We start from the raw sequence: 18856 nt of genomic DNA, 5'->3' as shown, positions 1-18856 counted from the left end.
TGCAAACTCCACACAGACAGTGACCCAAGCCGGGAATCGAACCCAGGTCGCTGGAGCTGTGAAGCAGCAGTGCTAACCACTGTGCTACCGTGCCGCCCCCACCTCGTTGAATGTTTTTAAGGTAAGGATAGATAAATTTTTGAACAGTAAAGGAATTAAGGGTTATGGTGAGCGGGCGGGTAAGTGGAGCTGAGTCCACAAAAAGATCAGCCATGATCTTATTGAATGGTGGAGCAGGTTCAAGGGGCCAGATGGCCTACTCCTGCTCCTAGTTCTTATGTTCTTATGTGTATATCATTGATAGCTAGGTGGGGCGGGACTTATTCGCACCAGAGGCCGACAGCTCTGGAACTCCGCGCATGCGCAGTGGCCCCGATCTGTCGGTCTCCCCGTTTGCTGGACAGCTCAATCGCTGGCCAGCCCAGGACCCTCGCACTGCTGCCCCTCCAACCACCACAGCACAGCCTGATCATGGCCCCCGCAAGCATTCCCGGGCCAGCCCCGACCACCATCACTCCCTAGGCTGCACCCACAATTGGCCCCACCCCCTTGGCACTGCCCGATGCCTGGTGGGGCCCTGATTGCGCCCCCCCCCCTTCACTCTGGCGGGGTCTCCCGCTAGTTCCCCAAACATGAGGAGCTACTCTAAACCCTGTCGGAGTGAAATATTCCTGGCGGGGGTGGGAGATGCCAACGGGCCCGGCAGATTCTGTGCCAGGCCCAATAATGACATTTAAATTACATTTAAAATACATTTTAGAAAGATTTAAATCACTTACCTCTCTTCCCGCTGGATTCCAGCATGGTCCCGACTGCGCCTGTTCTCTGGCTGTGGGAGACGTGCATGCATCAGGAACACATGCACGAATCCCGCAAAATGGCCGACACGCAATTCTCCCATCCCAACGCACCAAAAACGGGCGGGTCGGGATGGGAGATTCACCCTACTGTGATTCTGTCCGGAGATGCTGCCAGACCTGCTGAGTTTTTCCAATATTTTCTGTTTTTGTTCAGATTTCCAGCATCCGCGGCATTTTGCTTTTATTTATATAAGTATAGGTGAATATTATTCGTATGTTAAATGTTAGAAAAAGTAAAGGTTCAATGGGATTTTGGGGTTGACATAGATCACTAAAATCTCGTGGTCGGGTATTAAAAAAATCAAAGTCTAAATTAATGTTAACCTTCACAATTCAGGGGATAGAATGTAAAAGAGAAGAAGGTTTTACTACAATTATGTAATGTCTGGTTCGATTATATTTCAAATACGGGGCCATAATGTCTGACCAGCATCAGAAAGACTTGGCCCACAGGAATTAGAAAAATTTAATGCACACTTGCCTGCTCTTGAACCATGGGAAATTTGTGATTTGAATCACATTTTCAGATGGGTGCCAGCACATGACAATTACCCAGAGGAAGTTTACACTTCTGGTCAGTTGCCATGCAAATCCTTACCTGTAAAATTTCACGAAGGATTCCCCGGTGTATCATTGGGGTACCCCCCTCTCTCCTAATCCAACCCTGGAAAACTCAAAAGGTACGGCCCACTATGTAACTGTGAATGTTAAAAGAGATGTATTGGATTTGGAAGGAGTGTGGTACAGATAATCAGAATGTTTCCAGGGCTGCAACTGTTAGATCAGGAGGAGAGATTACGTAAACATGCCATTGTATTCCCTGGAACATAGAAGGATTCGGGGTGGGGTTAATAGAGATTTTTAGGCTTTTGAAAAGAATTAGAACATAGAACATAGAACAGTACAGCACAGAACAGGCCCTTCGGCCCACGATGTTGTGCCGAGCTTTATCTGATAGTTTAGTTGGTGGGGAGAATTTAGGAGAAGGGAACATTAAATCAGAGGCAGACCATGAGGTTCGGAAACATTCCTTCACTCAAAGAGTGGCAGAAGCACAAAACTCTTTTCCACTAAAAGATGCTAGTTCATTTAATCATTTTAAATCTAGGTTTGGTAGATTTTTGCTAATCAGAAATCTTAAGGTTAATGGAGCCAATGTGGGTGGCTGGAATTAGAATTCTGATGAACTATGAACTCCTTAAATGGCAGAGCGGCGTCAAGAAATGGAATGCTTCTACTCTTGTTCCTATGTTGCTGTGTCAGCACCCGATTCCTACCGCCCACGGCATTGAGGCTGTGACATCTAATCTGATTGGCAGTTTTGTTTAATTGTGAAGGTACTCTTATTTTCTCTCTGTACTAGTTGACCTCAAAGGGAAGAGAAGGCTATAATCAGACTCAAAGTCTAGGCTCTCTGCCAGCTCCTGTTGTGCTGCTCCTCTGTATGTGCTTCGCGCTTGTAAGATGTTTTGTAGCAAGCTGTTCCAATATCATCACAGAGGCATGGCCCCAATTACAGCGAAGGGCTAGGATTTCAGAACTTGTACTGTTAGGGACCGGGTTAGAAACTCCAAGGTACATTATGACCCCAACTATTTTTGATTTTGGCATTAGTGTGAACATAAGGTGTTTTGCTCCGGGTGTAATTCTATTGACTCACTAGGAAGCGCTTACTAAAATAAATGTTATCTAACACTATAGTCTAACTATAACCAAAAGGAATTAGCATATCTTTTGCCAATTGAAATACTTAAACATGACAAGATACAATTCTTAACTGCTAGCTATCTTTATTAGTTCCAATCTAAGCAATATCCCTCAGACGTAAACTCCTCTTCAGAATCAGTTAGCAAAACACACAGGCTTATGTGAGTTGCTCATCCTCCAGCCTTTTAACATCTCTGGACAGAGATATAGAGAGACAGAGAGACATCTATCTTCTGACTTCCAGACAGCAGCCTCCAGAGAATGACCTGCCTCACACAGAAGAACTTGAGAAAGAGAGGGTGAAAGCACCTCCTGCCTTTTGCAGACCTCTGGAAAGCGATACCTCTTTGTAGTATGTCCCAGACTTCAGAGAGAGAGAGAAATTCAAATTCAAACAGCAACCGACTGTTTGTCTCTCTGTAAGCCTATCTCCATCCACTCATATGACTCTTCTTGTCAATCAACCTAATTAAACCCTACTCTGAAACCCCAGAAGACAACCCTATATATAACAAAACTGCATTCTCTCAGATTAAAACAAACACCTCAATAATTAGGAGCAATTATTCTCCTGCATGCTCAGCATGTGGCTGTAGTTGTAGACAAATCGACATCGTACTCAAAGCTGAAGTATAACAGTCCCCTCACAAGAAACATGACACAAATACATTTCTTAAAGGCACAGTGTTGTCACACAACACGTATTGAAATATTGTAGTCCGGCCACATCTGCTGTTCCTACTCTTGCCTACATTTGATACCTCGTAAAGTTCATAAGCCTCCCTCTGATGCACCTGCTCTGTCAATGTGATATTTGCCCTTAAAGATCAGAAGTCTGACCTCTTAGAGGTCGGAAGTATAAATTCCATATATTTCCAGGAAATCACAATAGCAAAAAAGAATATTATTGACTTTACATCCTGATATCCCAGTTACTCTTGCACATAAAATCATACAATAATCCATTTTGGATCATGAGGAGCAAGTTTGCCTGTGAAACAGGACTTTTCTCATTTGTGTGAGTAAATGCATTGACACATAGCTGTAGCGCAGGGTTTGTCAAAAGGGGTGGATGACAATAGTCTTCAGAAAGCAGTGAAGTTATTGAAATAGCTAACCTGAAACCTAATAAACGCAAATGTATATTTGAAGTTAGTGAGCTGCCATTTATTGGTGACATTACCATTAGTAGAGACAGTGGATGGAATTTTGCGAGAAAAATTCTAAGTGTCCAGCTAGCATGTAAATGGGAAAGTTGCAGATCCGTTTGGTGGGCGAGTTTTTATTCCCAATCTTGTGCACATAATGCATGGAAAAATGAGCTGGACAGTTTCTAGCTACTAGAGGCAGTGGGCGAGGCTTAAATCACCAGGCAGCCTGTTGGCAGCAGAGGGAGCTATTGTGCATATGCAGACTTCTGTGTCTGCACATGCGCAATTCCAATAGCAGTGGCCTGACAGAGAGAGAGAGAGAGCTGTCAGACCTCTACTGCTGCAGCCAGCCTCAAAGCAACCCCTCCACACAGCAATTGCGGGGGCCCACAGCCGATCGCAAGCTCCATACCACCTGGAAGTATCGCCCACGCTGCCCTACCCCTCCCCCGCCACCCAGACCGATTGTGCCCCCCGACTGATAGTCTGCAGAATGGCAGCAGGCCCTGCCTCCCTCCCCAGACCAATCTGATGCAGAGCGGCAGCGGTCTGCCCCTCCCTCCCCCACTGATCACAGGCAGAGTGTGCAGCGGCCCCGCACTCCTTCGCCGATTGGGCTGCCCCTGCCTGGCCCTGCGCCCTCTAGGCCCCGTCCCCCCAGGCCCCATCCCCCATAGGCCCTGTCCCTCCAATGATAGGCTGGCACTGCCCAAGGGGCACCCCCCCTCCCCTTGCCATGGCCTCCCGGAGGGGGGGCCTCAATGGCCTCTGGTTCGACCGGCTAGTTCTATCAATGATTTTCCTCCAAATCATTTATATATATTACAAATAGCAAAGGTCCCAGCACTGATCCCTGAGGAATGCCACTTGTCACAGCCCTCCATTCAGAAACGCACCCTTCCACAGCTACCCTGTCTTCTTTGACCGAGCCAGTTTTGTATCCACCTTGCCTGCTCACCTCTGATCCCATGCGATTTCACCTTCTGCACCAGTCTGCCATGAGGGACCTTGTCAAAGGCCTTACTGAAGTCCATGTAGGCAACATCCACTGCCCTACCCTCATCAATCATCTTCGTCACTTCCTCGAAAAACTCGATCAAGTTCGTGAGACACAACCTCCCCTTCACAAAACCATGTTGCCTCTCACTAATACGTCCACTTATTTCCAAGTGGGAATAAATTCTGTCTCAAAGAATCCTCTCCAATAATTTCCCTATCACTGATATAAGGCTCACCGGCCTGTAATTACCTGGATTATTCTTGCTACCCTTCTTAAACAAAGGAACAACATTGGCTATTCTCCAATCCTCTGGGACCTCCCCTGTAGCCAGTGAGGATACAAAGATTTCTCTCAAGGCCCCAGCAATTTCCTCCCTTGCCTCTCTCAGTATTCTGGGGTATATCCCATCAGGCCCTGGGGACTTGTCTACCTTAATGTTTCTCAAGAACCCCAATACCTCCTCCTTTTTGATCTCAACATGCCTCAAACCATCTACACATCCTTTCCCAGACTCATCATCCACCAAGTCCTTCTCTTTGGTGAATACTGACGCAAAGTACTCATTTAATACCTCACCCATTTCCTCTGGCTCCATGCATAGATTCCCTCCCTTGTCCTTGAGTGGGCCAACCCTCTCCCTGGCTACCTTCTTGCTCTTTATATATGTATAAAAAGCCTTGGGATTTTCCTTAATCCTGCTGGCCAATGCTTTTTCATGACCCCTTCTAGCTCTTCTTACTCCTTGCTTAAATTTCTTTCTACTTTCCTTGTATTCCACACTTGCTTCGTGTGTTCCCAGCCTCCTAGCTTTGACAAATGCTTCCTTTTTATCTTTGACTAGGCTCACAATATCTCTCGTTATCCAACGTTCCCAAAACTTGCCATACTTATCCTTCATCCTTACAGGAATGTGCCGGTCCTGAATCCCCATCCAGTGGCAAAAGTTGGTTGGTGCAGTTATGAGCTGAAGTCCCAGGACAACCTGCACTGATTAGCTTCTGATTAGCCACTAGATAGAGCCTAGGACCTCAGTGGGGGTTCAGCACCAACAAAGCCAGGAGGGGCTGCAGCAGCAGAGTGAGTAACCATGAGAAGAGCAGCAGACCCTAGCTCCTAAGGCAGGAACAGAGCATGGGAGGCAAGGCCCGGAAGCAAGAGTGCCAGGGGGTGAGAAGGGAGGCATTATGCAGGTGGGCAGAAATACTTCGGTAAAGATTTTATGAGCAGGAAGGCCACAGAAGAGGAAGTCTATGGCAAATGACATTAAAGTGAAACTGGTAATGTTAAATGGATATTTTATTGAGGACTTTAAAACAAAACAACCTTAAGTGAGATGGTGTTAAATGAGGACTTACTGTCTGCAGGGTCGGCCAATTTCCCAACGCTGCAAGCCCAACTCAGGAGAAAGTGGCCCATTTGTGGGGAGTGGGGGAATGGCAGGTGCTAACTTGAATCAGGCCTGCTGCCCCCACAATTAGTGTAAAGCCAGCCACAGAGACCATATCTGTAGGTCTCCCACCATGAGAATGATAGGTTGTGGAAACAGTCAAGCAGAAATTATCATCGTGATAACATTCAAGTTTACGTTGACAACATCTATTAAAATAGGAAGTGCCAATTTTTTTCAAGTGCAGTCTGGCTGAATTTTCAAAATTTAACAGGCAAAGGATTTAAATGACCATATGCATTTTTTACGCACATTCATGTCTACTCTTAACAATTCCAAAGGGGTACCTTACCTCTCCAATACAGTACCTGACCTCTCCAAAGAATACCGTCAAAGGCTAGATCTTCTCTTCAAAAGTCTAAAACCCATGAGTCATTTTCAAAAACCAGGGTGACCAAAATTGCTTCTGTTTGAAGGCACTTTCTAAATGTACAGCTGCCTTTGGGAACTGAGCGTCTGTGAAAAACTTAGCAGGCCACTCCCCCCCCACTCCCGCCACTTGGTGAAAATAGTGGGTGCTGCATTTGGGGTGGGACTCTGTGAGAATTCAGACATGAGTCTCCTAAATATTTCCAGTCTTTCCTGTTTTCAGTATACCTAAGTCTCCATTAGACTTCACATCGTTATATGCTGTTAACAATTTTCTTTGCATTAAATGTATTTTGAACCAATCCAAAGGTAATCAATTTCTTGAAACTTGGAAAAGTGAAAGATTTTGCTCTGCAACTTTTCATTAAAGTTTATTCTTTGTTTTTCAGCACTGGTTATGACTTTGACTACGATTATTACAGAGATGATTTCTACAGTCGGTAAGTATATCTGTACTTCTTTTGCAAGATGCACAATGTTTTAGCTTTAAGTGGTTGGTATGACATCTTTTTCTAAGTTGATCAGCAATGATCATTGCATGCATCTTGCTGTTGCTGTAGCAAAATAAGGATCAGCAATCCCCACTAAAACTGATTGACAAGACACAAGTCAGGAGTGTGATGGAATACTTTCATCACAACACAAAAGAAGCTCGACACCATCAAGAATAAAGCACCCACTTGATTGGCGCTCAATCCATCACCTTCAACATTCACAGCCTCCACCACTGACGAACTGTGGCAGCAGTGCGTACCATCTACAAGATGCACTGCAGGAACTCACCAAGGCTCTTTCAACAACATCTTCCAAACCCACAACCTCTACCATCTAGAACAAGAACAGCAGATGTATGGGAACACCACCACCTGCAAGGTGCTCTCTAAGTAATAAGCCTTGGAAATATATCATCGTTCCTTCGCTATCACTGGGTCAAAATCCTGGAACTTCCCCTCTAATAGCACTGTGGGTCTACCCACAACACATAACAGCAGTGGTTCATTAAGGCAACTCACCAATGTCTTCGCAAGGGCAATTAAGGGTGGGCAATAAATGCTGGCCCAGCCAGTGAAGCCCCTAGCCCATGACGAATAAAAAAAAGTACTAACCTGAAAGTTTTAAAAGCCCTAACCTCATTTAGAGAAGAGACTGAATCTTGCAGTTCATTAAAAATACATCTGTTTAAAGATGGACAATCTAATCATACACAGCATTATTAAAATTATAAATGAAACTAAATAAGTCTTTAGTGCAAGAGGAGCGGGACTTGGAGGAAAGTATTATATCATTGAACAATTTAATTGGTTAGTTTATAGCAGTTGAATAGATAAGATGTAAATATATATCTTGTCAATTCTTTTACAGTGCTGTAAAGAAAACATCAGTAGGTCATTTGGTAGTACAGAACCTGGGTATTGCTGAAAAAAGAGACAGTTTTTGTCAAATCTTTTCATTTTGCCCTCATCAGGATAATTTAAAAGAATACCAAATGTAAAGGGAACAACAACTCTGATGCTTGCTTGCTTGCTTGAGAATACTTGCTTATCCTGATTCATAGAATCATAGAATCCCTACAGTGCAGAAGGAGGCCATTCAGTCCATCAAGTCTGCACCGACCCACACCCAGGCTTATCCCGCAACTCCACTTATTTACCCCACTAATCCTCCTAACGTTAGGACGCTAAGTGATAATTTAGCATGGCCAATCCACCTTACCTGAACATCTTTGGACTGTGGGAGGAAACCAGAGCACCTGGAGGAAATCCACACAAACATGTAGAGAACGTGCAAATTCCATACAAAGGGCCACCCAAGGCCAGAATTGAACCGGGTCCCTGGTTCTGTGAGACAATAGTGCTAACCACTGTGCCATTGTGCTGCTCTCTAATTGGTCAAGGCATTTAGCATGTACTGAAAGTTACATATGTTAATGCAGAGGGCTCTGTTTTTGGCAGACATATTGCGCATGTTTTAACTAAACAAAATAAGTGACAACCATTCTCTTGTTCATTTCTCAGGGCATTGCCTTGACCAATCAGAATTAAGCTGCTTGGTTTCAATTTCAATCAATGCTTGGCAGTTAACTTGTTAGTCAGCATGCATTTTCTATGACAACACCTCTACTAATCAGAGTCCACTTGCCAACCAAGCAGCACTCTCTTCTCATACAGTATAAATTGTTGTTTTTCTTTTTACATTTGGTATTCTTGCGAAATGTCCTAATGAGTGTAAGACGAAAAGTTTTGACCCAAAAAAGCCTAATTTTTCAGCAAAATGACAGTTGTTCAAAAACAACTTTGAGAGAACATTCCAAATAATTCCAAAAAAAAAGAAGCTCCATCAAATTTTCCCAAATTTGTCCTTTAATGCTGATACATTCCTTCATGGAATCAAGCTTCCCATGTTATCTACTTGACAAATGCCACACTGTGTGGTATTATCGCTAGATTATTAATCCAGAAACACAGCTAATGTTCTGGGGACCTAGGTTCGAATCCCGCCACGGCAGATGGCGGAATTTGAATTTTTAAAAAAATCTGGAATTAAGAATCTACTGCTGACCATGAAACCATTGTCGATTGTCGGAAAAACCCATCTGGTTCACTAATGGCCTTTAGAGAAGAATATCTGCCGTCCTTACCTGGTCTGGCCTACATGTGACTCCAGAGCCACAGCAATGTGGTTGACTCTCCATTGTCCTTGGGCAACTAGGAGTGAGCAATAAATGCCGGCCAGCCAGCGACGCCCATGTCCCATGAGTGAATAATAAAAAAAAAGAAAATAGTATTTGCTAAGAATTTGGCGATAGACTTTTTAAAATCCGTAATGCCTCCTATAAATTGCAGTATAGAACTGGCAGTTATCGCATTTATGTGTTTTGGTTGGTGAATTGGCATGAGATTGCCCTTTAAAACTGCATGAGGCAAGAGGTATGAAAGCTTTTTTGGAAGTGAATGTAAAACATTTTCAACAAAGAAACTTTAATCACATTGCTTTAAATATTTTATGAGTGGTGGTCAGAAGTATGAAACGAAAAAAACTAGCTTACTGACTTAACTCAAGTACAATTGAAGATCAGCTTCCTCAGTCAAAAACTAGTAATCCAGATACTGGCAGCCTCCACAAGCATGAAATGAAGGAGATGCAGCAACAACATTGCTGCAACGGCCAACTTATTTGAGGAACCTTCAATGATGCGGATCCATCTCTTAGCACTGTGCCTCCGCATGCATCAAATTTGGCCATTATCCATTTTCCCTTCACTTATATTGACATGTGCAATTCTTTAAATCAATAAAATCTGCAGTTGCGTTTGAATTAAAGTTATGTTTGAATTAAAGTTATTCAAACTGAACAAAATGTTGAGAAGAGCGAAGAATCACTAACATGTTGACTCTTTGTGGCTTTACAATCTCTCTCTTGGCCGACTCTTGTATGTCAGCCATGACTCACTTGGTAGTACTCTTACCTCAGTCTTAGAAGGTTGTGGTTCTGGTCATGCTCCAGGACTTTAAGCACAACAGCCTAACCTGACAGTCTGGTGCAGAACTGAGGGAGTACTGCACTGTCGGAGGTGTCGTCTTTCAGTTGAGATGTGAAACTGAGACCCAGCTAACCCTGTCAAGCAGATATCGCTGTGCAGAAGAACCGGTGAATTATCCCTAGTATCCTGACCAATATTCATCCCGTAATCAACATCCACACACTGATCATCAAGTCATCATTATCTTGCTGTTGTGGGGGGTTGCACAAATTAGTTGCTGTATTTTCTACATTGTAATAGTGATAAATGTCTCAAAAATACATAATTGGCTTTAAAGCACTTTTGAGATGTTCAATGGTCATGAATGGTACTATATAAATGCCAAGTCTTTCTTTCTTACACATCTTAATGGTGCCACTGAGAGCTTATGGTCTTGGTGTGGAAGGAAGTTGATCTTTGGAAAAACTGTTGGGATAGCAGTGACCCTCACAAGGTATATTCCTCCAGTCCGGGTTTATAAACTAGTTCTGAGGGGAGAGTCTTCCTATTCTGCTATCACAATGGAGAATAGGCTCCTTGGAAAGCTGTATCCCATCGGGGTCAGGTCACTGATGATGGTGAACACTACCTCATTTGTAGTTACAGTTATCTGCCATGCATTGGGCTGAATTATACAAGGCACCATGGTCCGCATCCAGTTAAAAAGTCAGGGGAAACCTGTCTGGGAAGGAACGGCTTCCTCAAAACCATTCTGGATGTGGGACCCTCAGGAATAGGAGGACCCACATTAGGGAGCTGCCAGTCAATCAGAGGCCAGCTGCTCTCGAGTACCAGCAGCCCCACCATTGGCACTGCCAGTCAGTCATTGAGGAGGCATTGAATGACAGATCAGAAATTTAAATGTTTAGGGATTTGAGAGGGAGGTCGCTGAGGGGGTAGGGACTGGGATTTGAGTGGGGACAATTGAGGGGGGGAGAGGGTCCTCCAATGGGTCCAGGAGGCCAGTTAAAGAGGAATCTCCCCCCTCCTGCCACAGCCAGCCCATGCATTATAGGCTTCCCCACCACAGGTTTAATCCTGACAGCAACAAGATGAGGTCCCTATGTGGGCATTCCTTGCCTGTTTGCCCAATTAAGTGTCTCAATTTGCCTATTGGCAGGCCGGCTATCTGATGTCATAACGGTGGAGGGCAGATATGCAGACAGCAGGCTGCCGCTAGCTTTCATGCACCCTTCCCTCACCCCTCCACACACCTTTAAACACACTGTAAGGGAAGCATTAAATCCAGCCCATTGTGTGGAACAGCATTCATGTGTATAATGTTCCTCTAACATTATTCTCTTCATGCTCAGACCCCTGAAATCATCATTCCCGTGTGAATAAAGCCAGTAGCTATACTTTCCTGAGCTTCTGCCACTGCCCGTTTTACAGCCGTGCTAAAACTAGATTTCACCCCACCGCCTCTCCTGCCATGTTTCCTTCTTTCAATCATGAGCTCATGAGCTCTGGCAGGCGCTGTGCTAATCTAAACTAGCTAGACTCAATGGTTACAACTCTAAATATCTGTAAGGTTGCTGCAACATCCTGGATTTGAATAGCTTTGCCCACTATTGAATGTAAAAAAAAATCAGACAGTTTGTGTTTGAATGCCTCCAGTTTGGTTGCTGTTCTGTCCACAACACCGAGACCACACTGGTCAAAATCACCAGCAACACATTCCATTGTTCTCTCCTCATCTTCCTCAACCTTTGGTATGGTCGCCTACTGGTTATGTTACTAGGCTAGCAGCTCAGAGATTCTATTGTGGCAAATTCAGAAATTGAATTGAATACATTCGTGAGCAGTACCTAATGAAAGCTGCCAGATTATCCTTAAATTCCAACTAGTTTACTAATGCTACTGCTTCAATGTTTGGCCTACGTATGACTCCAATCCCACTGGTTGCCTCTTAATGCTCACAGGCAAAATAGGAATGAGCAATAAATATTTTCTCAGCCCTCCAGAAATCCACTAGCATTTGCTTACCAGAAACTGAAACTGTATGGAATTGCAGGTAACCGTCTAGCATCGATTCATGGAAAACAGAAGGTGGTCATTCAGCCCATCAGTTCTATGGTAGGGAATTGGTTAGGAGCAGAAATCCAAAAATGGATAATAGCTTGAAGGAGTAGTGAGCTGTAAATGCAAGTTGCTAATGGACAGTGATAGATCAATTATGTGGGAAAAACTGTAGCAGGTAACATTTAATTCGGGGAAGTAAGATGCCACTCACTTTGGATCAAAGAAAGGTAGATAAGATTTTCTAAATGGTGAGAATCTAAGAACTATGGAGGAGCAGAGACTTTTAGGGATCCACTTGCAGAAATAACTAAAACAAGTGAACAGATACAAATAATAATTAAAAGGGCCAATGGAACATTAGCCTTTGTTTGGGGTGGCTCAATGGCACAGTGGTTAGCACTGCTGCCTCACAGCGTCAGGGACTCGGGTTCAAATCCCGGCTTGGGTCACTGTCTGTGCGGAGTTTGCACATTCTTCCTGTGTCGCCGTGGGATTCCTCCAGGTGTTCCAGTTTTCTCCCACAGTCCGAAAGACGTGCTGGTTAGATGCATTGGCCATGCTAAATTCTCCCTCAGTGTACCCGAACAGGTACCAGAGTGTGGGGACTAGGAGATTTTCACAGTAACTTCATTGCAGTGTTAATGTAAGCCTACTTGTGGCATTAATAAATAAACTTTAAACTTTCACTCACTGGTATTTCAGCCCCCTTTGAAAAGTTAAAGTTATGCTATGTTTTACATGAAGCTTCAGTTAGATCCCATTCAGAATATTGCATTCCTTTCTGGCCACTGCAGCCCAGGAACAAAATATTGATCTTTAAGGGGATGCAGCACAGTTTTAGCTGAATGATACTGTGGCTAAAAGATTAATTTACAAGGACAGGTTGCATATTTTCTCAAAGGTGGAAAATTGAATGATGATCAAATTGAAGTATTTCTGATATTAAAACATTTGATAGGGTGAGTAGAGATAAGCTATATCCTCTGGTGCAGGAAACCGGAATAGCAGAGGACATGGTTTATATAGGTAGCTGTACTACTGAATACATGTTCCTTAACAGAACTAACTACAGCATTAGTCAAACTGTTCCAGTACAACTTCAACACAGGCATCTACCCGACAAAGTAGGAAATTGCCAAAGTTTGACCTGCTCACAAAGTGCCAGATAAATCTAATCCATCCAATTAGCATTGCATAAGTCAACTCTTTCATCAGTTAAGTGATGGAAGATGTTGTTGATAGTGCTATCAAGCAGAACTTATTCAGCAATAACCTGATCACCAATGATGAGTTTGAGTTCTGTGCCAAAACATGGCAAAAGTGTTGAATTGCTGAGGTGAGAATGATTGTCCTTGTCATCAAGGCGGCATTTGACCATGTGTGGCATCAAGGAACCCAAGTAAAATTGAAATCGATGGGAACTGGGGAAAACTCCCCACTGGTTGGGGCCATTCCTAACACAAAGCAAGATGCTTGCAGTAGATGGAGGCCAGTAATCTCAGTCCCAGAACACTGCTGCAGGAGTGCCTTGGGATAGTGTCATCCTAAGTTCAACCATCTTTAGCTGCTTCATAAATTATCTTCCTTCCAAAATAGGTCAGAATTGGGGATGTTTGCTGATGGTTATACAACATTAAGTACCAATTGCAACTCCTCAGACACTGAAGCAATCCGTGCTCACAAGAATCAAGACTTGGATAACCTTCAAGCTTGGGTTTATATGTGACAAGCAGGGTGGAATTTTACGGCCTCACTCGAGCAAGACCAGAAATTCCTGCCTGAGGTCAATGGACATTTCCGTTGTCCATCCCTCATCCGCTCCGAATCTGTGGCAGGCGAGGCAGTAGAATTCCAGCAATAATATTCAAGCTATGCAAGTACCAGACAGTGTTTAAAGTTTATTTATTTATTAGTCACAAGTAAGGCTTACATTAACACTGCAATGAAGTTACTGCGAAATTCCCCTAGTCGCCACAGTCAGGCGCCTGTTCGGGTCAATGCACCTAACCAGCAAGTCTTTCAGAATGTGGGAGGAAACCCACACAGACACGGGGAGAATGTGCAAACTCCACACATACAGTGACCCAAGCCAGGAATCGAACCCAGGGTTCCTGGCGCTGTGAAGCAGCAGTGCTAACCACTGTGCTACCATGCCACAGTGATCATCTCCAACGAGAGAGAATCTAATCATCTCCCCTTGACATTCAACAGCTTTATCATCACTGGATACATCACGAAAAACATCTTTAGCATTACCATTGACCAGCTATATAAATACTGTGGCTCCAATAGGTCAGAGCTGGGCATTCTGAGGCAACTAACTCACACCTTGCTGCAGCTCCAACAACACTCAAGAAGTCTGACACCATCCAAAACAAAACAACCCACTTGATCAGCAGCCTATGCAGCACCTTCAACATTCACTCTATTGCCAGTACACAGTGGTAGCAGTATATCATCTACAAGATGCACTGCAGCAACTCACCAAGGCTCCTTCAACAGCGCCTTCCAAACCCATGATCTTCACCATCTAGAAGGACAAGGGGCGGCAGATGCATGAGAACACCACCAATGCATGGAAACACCACCAATGAAAGTTCCCCACTGTTGCCCCTCACTGTTGTCAAGTGGAATTATACTACCACTCCTACACCCTAGCTGGGTCAAAATCCTGTAACTCCCGCCCTAAAAGCAATGTAGATGTTCCTGCATGACATGAATTGCAGTGCTTCAAGAAGATGGCTCACCAGCACCATCTCAAGGGCAATTAAGAATGGACTATAATTGCTGGCCTTGCCAGTGACACTTGCATTACAAGAATGAATAAATAATCATAATCATTTATACATTGATATAAATGACCCAGAAATGGGTGTACAGGGCACAGTTTCAGCAGATGCACAAAAATTGTGAACTGGTGGAATCGGTGAAAAATGTGAAATAATACATTTTGTTAGGAAGAATAAGTATAAAAACCGGAACAATTCTAAAGGAGTTGCAGGAACAGAGGACCCTGGGATAGTATGTGCATATGTTGTTGGAGCTGGAAAGCAAGTTCAGAAATTGGCTAAAAATACAGAAGAGGTCCTGGACTTTCAAAATAGAGGCATAGAGTCCAAAAGGAAGCAAGCATAGAGTCCGTGAAGCAAGCAAAGGAACTTTATAAAACACTGGTCAGCCTCAACTGGAATCTTGTGTCCAGATCTGGGCAGCACACCTTCGGATGAATGTGAAGACTTTAGAGAGGGTGCAGAAAAGATTCAGAAGAATAGTTCCAGGTACGAGGAACTTCAGTTATGTGGTTAGATTGAAGAAGTTTGGGCTGCTCTCCATGAACAGTGAAGGTTAAGAGGTAATTTTCTAGGCGTATTCAAAATTATGAAGGAGAAAGAGTAGATAGAGAGAAATCGGCAGAAGGTTTGAGAACTGGAGCGCGCAGATTTGAGGTGAATTGCAAAAAACGAAATAACGAAATAAAGATAAACTTCTTTTACAGCAGGATCTGGAATGCACAGCTTGAGAATGTGGTGAATGCAAATTCAGTTGTAAATTTCAAAAGGGAATTTGGTAAACACCTGCAGACAAAATCTTTGTGAGACTTTGTGGGAAGTGGGATCAGCTGAGGTGTTCGGGCAGAGTGCCAATCCAGGCAGGACAGGCTGGATGACCTGCTCTTTTTGCTTTATCCCATCCAATGATTTCTGTGATAAGTTTAAAGCTGGAGTTAAGCCACCAGATCTTCTTTACACCAAGCGCAATGGAAATCTGGAACTCTGCTCCAAAAAGCAGGTGAGGTTCAACTGAAAACTTCAAAACTGAGGTTGACAGATTTTGTTTTGTTCGGAAAGGGTATTAAGGGATATAAAACCAAGGTGGGTTAATGGAGCTATGATATAGATCAGCCATGATATAATGAAATGTTGAAACAGGCTCAAAGGACTGAAGCGTTGATCCCTATTCATATGTGCTTAACCTTCTGCAGCCTGCAATAATCGGTGGCTATTTCATCGTCCTTCACCACCTCTCTCCCAGATGTGTTCCTACCCATCCTAACACAATTCATTTTTCCTGCTCGTGACTTTTCCCTGCATCCGGTCATTCATGTTGTTGCCCATGGTTCCAACCAAATCCTCCTTTTCACAGCATGTGTTTTTTTTGTGTACTGCATCTTTAACTTTGTTTTATATCATAATTCACTTATAAGATATTAGATACTCTGAAGAATGTAAATTACTAATGCATATGACACAAGGATGCCTGAAATCAGGTGAGCAGGTCACATATTTAGTTTGATGCAGGATGACTGTTAGTTCCTCAGGAATACACTCCTTTGACAACTAGCCTCCCATCCACTGACTCTGTCTGCACTTCCCGCTGCCTTGGCAAAGCAGCCAGCATAATTAAGGAATTAAGGACCTCACGCACCCCGGACACTCTCTCTTCCACCTTCTTCCGTCAGGAAAAAGATATAAAAGTCTGAGGTCACGTCCCAACCGACTCGAGAACAGCTTCTTCCCTGCTGCTGTCAGACTTCTGAATGGACTTACCTTGCATTAAGTTGATCTTTCTCTTTCCCCCAGCTATGACTGTAACACTACATTCTGCACTCTCTCGTTTCTTTCTCTATGAACGGTATGCTTTGTCTGTATAGTGCGCAAGAAACAATACTTTTCACTGTATGTTAATACATGTGACAATAATAAATCAAATCAAATCAAACTAAATGCCGAATCATAGAGGTTGAAGTTTGGTTGTAGGAACCTTTGAAAGGGAAATTGATTCCATGAAAATGCAAATGATGGTGCCATCTGAATAATTGTGACACAATTTAATTTTATCTGTTAATAGTCTTAATGAATATTCCAATGTGTTTCAAGGTGAAATATGAGAACTCATTAAAGTGCTCAGTTGCACCTTAAGTTATAATACGCCCTCAATCTGCTATCAAACATAAAATATGCAAGAGCACACATATGAAGCATATATCAATTGATACCAGAAAGCTCATTATTAATATAAGATATGAAGAAAATGTAAATTATTCTGTTTCCAAACTTGCATATGCCTATCTTGTTCTGTTTTATTTTCATAAAAGGGGTAAAATTCAGCTTTGCCGTAATTCATGACTATGTCTTGAAATCACAAATCGCTTACTTTAAAACTATATGTTCTCATGCTTTTGTTGCTGGTTTATTAATCACAGAGGAATGCAGAATTCTGACTTTGTCATTAAAAGGTTTGGGATCCAATTTTAATTTTCTGGCACCGGTGGGTCTGCCCAATTTCTGTACAGTCTTGCTGGGAGTATTTTACACAACAGTTTTCATGGAGCAGATTCAGCTGTGCGGGCAATGAATCCCGCAAGTTGAACGCTGGTTAGATTTGCTGTTGTGATTCTGCCTGCAACCCCGCCTACCGCCCCCCCCCCCCCCCCCCCCCCCGCCCCGCCAGTAGCTTGTCCATTCACATGGGCAATCACAATAGGTCCCTCATTGTGGTGAACCATCGTTGGTTCACCACTGGGGTTGTTATTGTATTACTGTTGGGCTAGGGTGTTGTTGTTATGGGGGTTGTACTATGTTGTTGGGATAGGGTGTTTACCTGTCCTGGGTGTTATCATGGCACACTCCAGTGGGGTCCCGCCTCCGGTGGCAGGGTATAAGACCCCCTGCTCCGGCAGGACCCCTTCAGTCTGAACGGGTGAATTTGTGTTAGTAGTTTCATTGTTAATGTATTAAAGCCTTCAGTTCTAAAGCCTTGTTTCCGGGTGCTCATTGAGGTGCATCAATTTAATACATTAACTGAGAATATGGAACAGATCCTAAAACCGGATCGTCTGACACTGGACCCACGTGCGGTCGGTGCAGCTAACACGTTCGAACATTGGTGGAAGTGCTTCGAGGACTACCTGGCAGCCTCGGTAGCTATCACTACAGACAGTGATAGACTCCAGGTCCTCCACGCAAGGGTAAGCGACACGATTTACCTAGCCATTCGTGCAGCTTCCACTTACCAGGGTGCCGTCGAGCTCCTAAAGAATAGGTACATTACGCCACCCAACGAGATTCACGCTCGTTATCTCCTCGCTACACGACGTCGGCAGTCGGGCGAGACCATAGAAGACTACGCCAATGAACTCCTGCAGCTTGCCAGGGGTTGTGACTGTAAGGATGTCTCCGCCGAGCAGTACATGCAAGACCTCGCCCGAGACGCGTTCGTAGCAGGGGTAGGGTCCTCGTACATCAGACTTAAATTATTAGAAAAGGGGAAACTCAACTTGACCCAGGCAATGGGGATGGCCGTGAGGTTGGAGGCGGCGTCGAAGAGCTTGGCGCTGTACCCCGAGGACCACGTGCAGTCAACGTGGTTGGAGCAAGCTCTGCTCCCTCCTCGCCCCGCGAACCCGCGCTCCCAGATCGATTCGACGACGGCGGCAGCTCCAGGTGGCCAGCGATGCTATTTTTGCGGTGGGGCCAAGCATCCACGGCAACAGTGTCCGGCAAGAACGGCAATCTGCAGCCAGTGCGGTAAAAAAGGCCACTACGGCAAAGTCTGCAGGTCCAAACCTAAAAACGGCAGTGCAGCTTGTAACCCTCCAGAACGGAGACCATCTCTTTCGGCGCTGCAGTACCCACGAGGTCCGACCACGTGCGATCTCAGGACGGCGCCATCGTGGCAGACAGAGGAGGAGGAAGACCACCAGGAGTCGCTGCGCTTGGAGCCCTCGGCCACATGCGATTCATGGGGGCGGCCATCATGGTCCACGACGACTAGGAGCGA

The 18856-nt window shown here is 44.3% G+C and overlaps 1 protein-coding gene across 2 annotated transcripts in view; it reads left to right on the top strand.

Moving 5' to 3' along the window:
• The window catches only part of LOC144495703 (RNA-binding Raly-like protein), a 481162-nt gene that overhangs the window by 312809 nt on the left and 149497 nt on the right, over positions 1-18856 (top strand). For both annotated transcript variants that reach the window (XM_078216042.1, XM_078216043.1), the window contains one exon: positions 6924-6974. In XM_078216042.1, the coding sequence (XP_078072168.1) occupies positions 6924-6974 (51 nt within the window). The remainder of the gene's footprint in view (positions 1-6923; positions 6975-18856) is intronic.

This window comes from Mustelus asterias, chromosome 7 (assembly GCF_964213995.1).
Source record: "Mustelus asterias chromosome 7, sMusAst1.hap1.1, whole genome shotgun sequence".
NCBI lineage: Eukaryota > Metazoa > Chordata > Chondrichthyes > Carcharhiniformes > Triakidae > Mustelus > Mustelus asterias.
This window is presented reverse-complemented; position numbering and strand designations above follow the sequence as displayed.